The sequence below is a fragment of the Scomber japonicus genome, chromosome 24 (genome assembly GCF_027409825.1).
Source record: "Scomber japonicus isolate fScoJap1 chromosome 24, fScoJap1.pri, whole genome shotgun sequence".
Classification (NCBI taxonomy): domain Eukaryota; kingdom Metazoa; phylum Chordata; class Actinopteri; order Scombriformes; family Scombridae; genus Scomber; species Scomber japonicus.
The window spans coordinates 254,413-261,912 of NC_070601.1; the positions used below are offsets into that span (position 1 = coordinate 254,413).

General features: G+C 42.1%; 2 protein-coding genes across 2 annotated transcripts in view; both read right to left on the reverse strand.

The window, feature by feature from the left end:
* LOC128354570 (uncharacterized) overlaps window positions 1–391 on the reverse strand; it is a 31,655-nt gene extending 31,264 nt beyond the window's left edge. The window contains exon 1 of the mRNA XM_053314789.1: window positions 302–391. Within this exon, the coding sequence (XP_053170764.1) occupies window positions 302–391 (90 nt within the window). The remainder of the gene's footprint in view (window positions 1–301) is intronic.
* Window positions 392–2,801: 2,410 nt separating this feature from the next.
* The window catches only part of mlpha (melanophilin a), an 18,357-nt gene continuing 13,658 nt past the window's right edge, over window positions 2,802–7,500 (reverse strand). Inside the window, exons 13-15 of the mRNA XM_053314522.1 lie at window positions 5,452–5,508; window positions 2,952–2,994; window positions 2,802–2,842 (exon numbers count right to left, since the gene is read on the reverse strand). Of these exons, the coding sequence (XP_053170497.1) occupies window positions 2,802–2,842; window positions 2,952–2,994; window positions 5,452–5,508 (141 nt within the window). The remainder of the gene's footprint in view (window positions 2,843–2,951; window positions 2,995–5,451; window positions 5,509–7,500) is intronic.

Below are 7,500 nucleotides of genomic sequence, written 5' to 3' on the forward strand. Positions count from 1 at the left end.
ATGAGCTCTTATTGTGGTAAGATAGAGTGATTGATGAGCTCTTATTGTGGTAAGATAGAGTGATTGATGAGCTCTTATTGTGGTAAGACAGAGTGATTGATGAGCTCTTATTGTGGTAAGATAGAGTGATTGATGAGCTCTTATTGTGGTAAGATAGAGTGATTGATGAGCTGATACTCGATCAATAATTGAACAGCCTGTTTAACACACACACACACACACACACACACAAGTTGGCACGTGCTTAAATCTGATGTGACGTCACCAATAATCAATAACTGATATCGATCAGCTGACTCACCTCCCGGGCGATCTGGTTCAGAGCATCGTCCTCAGCGGTCAGCTTGTCCCGGTCCGGGATCCTCTTCCTGCCCGGTGCCTGAGTCCCCATCACACCGGGACCGGACACACACCGGGGCCGAACTCTCCGCTGAGGCCCGGTCTTCACTAACAGCACCGGGCCCGGTGATCACAGCCGGTATAAACCCGGAACACAGCCGGTTCACGTTAAATTCGGTGTTTTCCTGCCGGTGTTCTGCAGTCAGCTGCTCTCTGTCCGGTGTCCGTTAGTGTCCATCGGTCAGGACGTTTTTACCGGGAGCCGAACTATCCGCAGACGCCCCCCCCCTCTCCAGAACAACCGGACCCGGTGATGCAACCCGGTAACAACACAGAATAAACCGGGTTCACGTTAAAACCGGTGTTTTTGTGAGGCAGTCCGGAGCAGCTGCTGCTACCGTTACCGTTAGCTCTCTGCTGTCACACCGGGACAACCGGAAACACTTCACCGTTAAATCACCACCGGCTGCTGCTGCAGGTTCTTCCCGCAGCGTCGGTACAACGGCCCGTTAATCCTCCGGTGTCCCGCAGCCAGAGCGGAGCCGTGAAGTAAACACGAGTCACGTGGTCAGGTGTGCTGCAGGTAGACCGGGACCGGAACCGGGCCGTGAACGCATCCCGGAGGCTCGACACCATACGTCATGGCGTGATGACGTCAATAACAGTGATCAGAGTAATAATCAATAAGTGATCAGACAGTACTAATCAATAAGTGATCAGACAGTACTAATCAATAAGTGATCAGACAGTACTAATCAATAAGTGATCAGAGTAATAATCAATAAGTGATCAGACAGTACTAATCAATAAGTGATCAGAGTAATAATCAATAAGTGATCAGAGTAATAATCAATAAGTGATCAGACAGTAATAATCAATAAGTGATCAGACAGTAATAATCAATAAGTGATCAGAGTAATAATCAATAAGTGATCAGACAGTACTAATCAATAAGTGATCAGAGAGAGTTTAATAGTTTATTGATCAGAAACACAGAAACATGCTCATCAATAATCAATCAATACATCATGGGACTGATAATCAATAACAGCTGTTAATCAATCAATCAGACATTAATAGTCATTAATCAGACATTAATAATCAATAATCATCAGACATTAATAATCAATAATCATCAATCAGACATTAATAGTCATCAATCAGACATTAATAATCAATAATCGATCTGAACATTATTCATCAAACAGCATCAATGTTAAAGGTTTTGATCAATACAATCAATACAGAGTCATTACAGGGGGGGGGGGTCCTAGAGGGGGGGGGGGGGTCCTAGAGGGGAGGGGTCCTAGAGGGGAGGGTCCTAGAGGGGGGGGGGGGGGGCTCCTAGAGGGGAGGGTCCTAGATGGAGGGGGGGCTCCTAGAGGGGGGGGGGCTCCTAGAGGGGAGGGTTCCTAGAGGGGAGGGTCCTAGAGGGGGGGGGGGGTTCCTAGAGGGGGGGGGTTCCTAGAGGGGGGGGGGGGGGTCCTAGAGGGAGGCTCCTAGAGGGGGGGGGGTCCTAGAGGGAGGGTCCTAGAGGGAGGGTCCTAGAGGGGGGGGCTCCTAGAGGGTTAGGGTTACTAGAGGGGAGGGTTCCTAGAAGGGAGGGTCCTAGAGGGGGGGGGGGGCTCCTAGAGGGGAGGGGGGGGTCCTAGAGGGGAGGGTCCTAGAGGGGGGGGTGGATCCTAGAGGGGGGGGGGGGGGGGGTCCTAGAGGGGAGGGTTCCTAGAGGGGGGGGGGGGGGGGGGCTCCTAGAGGGTTAGGGTTACTAGAGGGGAGGGTTCCTAGAAGGGAGGGTCCTAGAGGGGGGGGGGTTCCTAGTGGGGGGGGGGGGTCCTAGAGGGAGGGTCCTAGAGGGGGGGGGCTCCTAGAGGGGAGGGTCCTAGAGGGGAGGGGGTCCTAGAGGGTAGGGTCCTAGAGGGGAGGGGGTCCTAGAGGGTAGGGTCCTAGAGGGGTTAGGGTTCCTAGAGGGAGGGGGGGCTCCTAGAAGGGAGGGTCCTAGAGGGGAGGGGGTCCTAGAGGGTAGGGTCCTAGAGGGGTTAGGGTTCCTAGAGGGAGGGGGGGCTCCTAGAAGGGAGGGTCCTAGAGGGGAGGGTTCCTAGAGGTGGGGGGGCTCCTAGAAGGGAGGGTCCTAGAGAGGAGGGTTCCTTGAAGGGAGGGGGGGTCCTAGAAGGGAGGGTCCTAGAGGGTAGAGTTCCTAGAGGGGGGGGGGCTGCTAGAAGGGAGGGGGGGTCCTAGAAGGGAGGGTCCTAGAGGGGAGGGTCATAGGGGGGGGCTCTTAGAGGGGTGGAGGGGCTCTAGAGGGGGGGCTCCTGGAGTGGGGGTCATAGGGGGGGGGGGGCTCTTAGAGGGGAGGGGGGGTTGTGGGGGGGGGGGGGTCCTAGAGGGGAGGGTTCCTAGAGGGGGGGGGGCTCCTGGAGTGGGGGTTGTGGGGGGGGGGCTCCATTGATGAGTTTGTTTGAAGATCAGAAAAAGTTGTTGTTTCTCCGCTGAGCTCCGTTACTCTCTAAAATATAAAATATATAAAATAACTATAAATATATATATATTAATATAATATAACTTTATATTAATAATAACTTTATATTAATAATAACTATAAATAATAAACTTACTGGAAACTTCTTGTGTCGACTTTTTCCTCTGAGATCCAGAAATCTGTAAAAACACAAAAGAATCGTAAAAGTCGTAAAGCTAACATTAATAAAGTCGTAATGCTAACATTAATAAAGTCGTAATGCTAACATTAATAAAGTCGTAATGCTAACATTTATAAAGTTGTAATGCTAACATTAATAAGGTCGTAATGCTAATATTAATAAAGTCGTAATGCTAATGTTTATAAAGTCGTAAAGCTAACATTAATAAAGTCGTAATGCTAACATTTATAAAGTCGTAATGCTAACATTAATAAAGTCGTAATGCTAACATTAATAAGGTCGTAATGCTAATATTAATAAAGTCGTAATGCTAACATTAATAAAGTCGTAATATTTATAAAGTCGCAATGCTAACATTAATAAAGTCGTAATGCTAACATTAATAAAGTCGTAATGCTAACATTAATAAGGTCGTAATGCTAATATTAATAAAGTCGTAATGCTAATGTTTATAAAGTCGTAATTCTAACATCAATAAAGTCGTAATGCTAACATTAATGAAGTCATAATGCTAACATTAATAAAGTCGTAATGCTAACATTAATAAAGTCATAATGCTAACATTAATAAAGTCATAATGCTAACATTAATAAGGTCGTAATGCTAACATTAATAAGGTCGTAATGCTAATATTAATAAAGTCGTAATGCTAATGTTTATAAAGTCGTAATGCTAACATCAATAAAGTCGTAATGCTAACATTAATAAAGTCGTAATGCTAACATTAATAAGGTCGTAATGCTAATATTAATAAAGTCGTAATGCTAATGTTTATAAAGTCGTAATTCTAACATTAATAAAGTCGTAATGCTAATGTTTATAAAGTCGTAATGCTAACATTAATAAGGTCGTAATGCTAATATTAATAAAGTCGTAATGCTAATGTTTATAAAGTTGTAATGCTAACATTAATAAAGTCGTAATGCTAACATTAATAAAGTCGTAATGCTAACATTAATAAAGTCGTAATGCTAATGTTTATAAAGTTGTAATGCTAACATTAATAAAGTCGTAATGCTAACATTAATAAAGTCGTAATGCTAACATTAATAAAGTCGTAATGCTAACATTAATAAGGTCGTAATGCTAATATTAATAAGGTCGTAATGTTAACATTTATATAGTTGGAACATTTATAAAGTCGTAATATTTATAAAGTCGTAATATTAATAAAGTCGTAACATTTATAAAGTTGTAACATTTATGAAGTCGTAATATTTATAAAGTTGTAATGCTAACATTAATAAAGTCGTATTGCTAACATTAATAAAGTCGTAATGCTAACATTTATAAAGTCGTAATGCTAACATTAATAAAGTCGTAATGCTAACATTAATAAAGTCATAATGCTAACATTTATAAAAACGTAATGCTAACGTTTATAAAGTCGTAATGCTAACGTTTATAAAATCGGGTATCTGCGACGGTATGGGGTATCAGATATGGTCATGTGACATCAGATCAGATATGGTCATGTGACATCAGATCAGATATGGTCATGTGACATCAGATCAGATATGGTCATGTGACATCAGATCAGATGTGGTCATGTGACATCAGATGTGGTCATGTGACATCAGGTCATGTGACATCAGATATGGTCATGTGACATCAGGTCATGTGACATCAGATATGGTCATGTGACATCAGATCAGATATGGTCATGTGACATCAGATCAGATATGGTCATGTGACATCAGATCAGATGTGGTCATGTGACATCAGATCAGATATGGTCATGTGACATCAGATACGGTCATGTGACATCAGATCAGATATGGTCATGTGACATCAGATATGGTCATGTGACATCAGATCAGATATGGTCATGTGACATCAGATATGGTCATGTGACATCAGATCAGATGTGGTCATGTGACATCAGATCAGATATGGTCATGTGACATCAGATACGGTCATGTGACATCAGATCAGATGTGGTCATGTGACATCAGGTCATGTGACATCAGGTCATGTGACATCAGGTCATGTGACATCACATCAGATGTGGTCATGTGACATCAGGTCATGTGACATCAGGTCATGTGACATCAGATCAGATATGGTCATGTGACATCAGGTCATGTGACATCAGATCAGATATGGTCATGTGACATCAGGTCATGTGACATCAGATCATGTGACATCAGGTCATGTGACATCAGATCATGTGACATCAGGTCATGTGACATCAGATCAGATATGGTCATGTGACATCAGGTCATGTGACATCAGATCATGTGACATCAGGTCATGTGACATCAGGTCATGTGACATCAGGTCATGTGACATCAGATATGGTCATGTGACATCAGGTCATGTGACATCAGGTCATGTGACATCACATCAGATATGGTCATGTGACATCAGATGTGGTCATGTGACATCAGGTCATGTGACATCAGGTCATGTGACATCAGGTCATGTGACATCAGGTCATGTGACAGGAACAAACCTTCTTCTTGGAGCCGACGGCGCTCAGAGCTGCGATCTTACTCTCAATGTCAGAAACCTGCAAACACACAAACACACACTTTTACAATAATGTGCACATGTAGAGTGTGTAGAGTGTGTATATAGTGTGTATAGTGTGTATATAGTGTGTATATAGTGTGTGTATAGTGTGTAGTGTATAGGGTATAGTGTGTAGTGCATAGTGTATAGTGTGTAGTGTGTAGTGTGTAGTGTGTAGTGTATAGTGTATAGTGTATAGTGTGTATTTCGTGTGTATATAGTGTGTATAGTGTATAGTGTGTAGTGCGTAGTGTATAGTATGTATAGTGTATAGTGTGTAGTGTATAGTGTGTATTTCGTGTGTATAGTGTATAGTGTATAGTGTGTAGTGTATAGTGTGTATTTCGTGTGTATAGTGTGTATATAGTGTGTGTATAGTGTGTAGAGTGTGTAGAGTGTGTATAGTGTGTAGTGTGTAGTGTATAGTGTATAGTGTATAGTGCGTAGTGTATAGTGTGTATAGTGTGTATATAGTGTGTATATAGTGTGTATAGTGTGTATATAGTGTGTATATAGTGTGTATAGTGTATAGTGTGTATAGTGTGTAGTGTATAGTGTGTATAGTGTGTAGTGTATAGTGTATAGTGTATAGTGTGTATTTCGTGTGTATAGTGTGTGTATAGTGTGTGTATAGTGTGTTGAGTGTGTATAGTGTGTAGTGTATAGTGTATAGTGCGTAGTGTATACTGTATAGTGCGTAGTGCGTAGTGTATAGTGTGTAGTGTGTAGTGTGTATAGTGTATAGTGTGTAGTGTATAGTGTGTAGTGCGTAGTGTATAGTGTATAGTGTGTAGTGTATAGTGTGTATAGTGTGTAGTGCGTAGTGTGTAGTGTGTATTTTGTGTGTATAGTGTGTATATAGTGTGTGTATAGTGTGTATAGTGTGTAGTGTATAGTGTATAGTGTGTAGTGCGTAGTGCGTAGTGTGTAGTGTGTAGTGTATAGTGTATAGTGTGTAGTGTATAGTGCGTAGTGTATAGTGTATAGTGTGTATAGTGTGTAGTGTATAGTGTATAGTGTATAGTGTGTAGTGTGTAGTGCATAGTGCATAGTGTATAGTGTGTAGTGTGTAGTGTGTAGTGTGTAGTGCGTAGTGTATAGTGTATAGTGCGTAGTGTATAGTGTATAGTGTATAGTGTATAGTGTGTAGTGTGTAGTGCGTAGTGTATAGTGTATAGTGTATAGTGCGTAGTGTATAGTGTATAGTGTATAGTGTATAGTGTATAGTGCATAGTGTATAGTGTATAGTGTATAGTGTATAGTGTGTAGTGTGTAGTGCATAGTGTATAGTGTGTAGTGCGTAGTGTATAGTGCATAGTGTATAGTGTATAGTGTATAGTGTGTAGTGTGTAGTGTGTAGTGCGTAGTGTATAGTGTATAGTGTATAGTGTATAGTGCGTAGTGCATAGTGTATAGTGTATAGTGTGTAGTGTGTAGTGTGTAGTGTGTAGTGCGTAGTGTGTAGTGTATAGTGTATAGTGTGTAGTGTGTAGTGCGTAGTGTATAGTGTATAGTGTGTAGTGTGTAGTGTGTAGTGCGTAGTGTATAGTGTATAGTGTATAGTGCGTAGTGTATAGTGTATAGTGTATAGTGTATAGTGCATAGTGTATAGTGTATAGTGTATAGTGTATAGTGTGTAGTGTGTAGTGCATAGTGTATAGTGTGTAGTGCGTAGTGTATAGTGCATAGTGTATAGTGTGTAGTGTATAGTGTATAGTGTGTAGTGTGTAGTGTGTAGTGCATAGTGTATAGTGTGTAGTGCGTAGTGCGTAGTGCGTAGTGCATAGTGTGTAGTGTGTAGTGTGTAGTGTATAGTGCGTATTGCGTAGTGTGTAGTGTGTAGTGTATAGTGTGTAGTGTGTAGTGTATAGTGTGTAGTGCGTAGTGCGTAGTGCGTAGTGCGTAGTGCGTAGTGCGTAGTGTGTAGTGTATAGTGTATAGTGTGTAGTGTGTAGTGTGTAGTGCGTAGTGCGTAGTGTGTAGTGTGTAG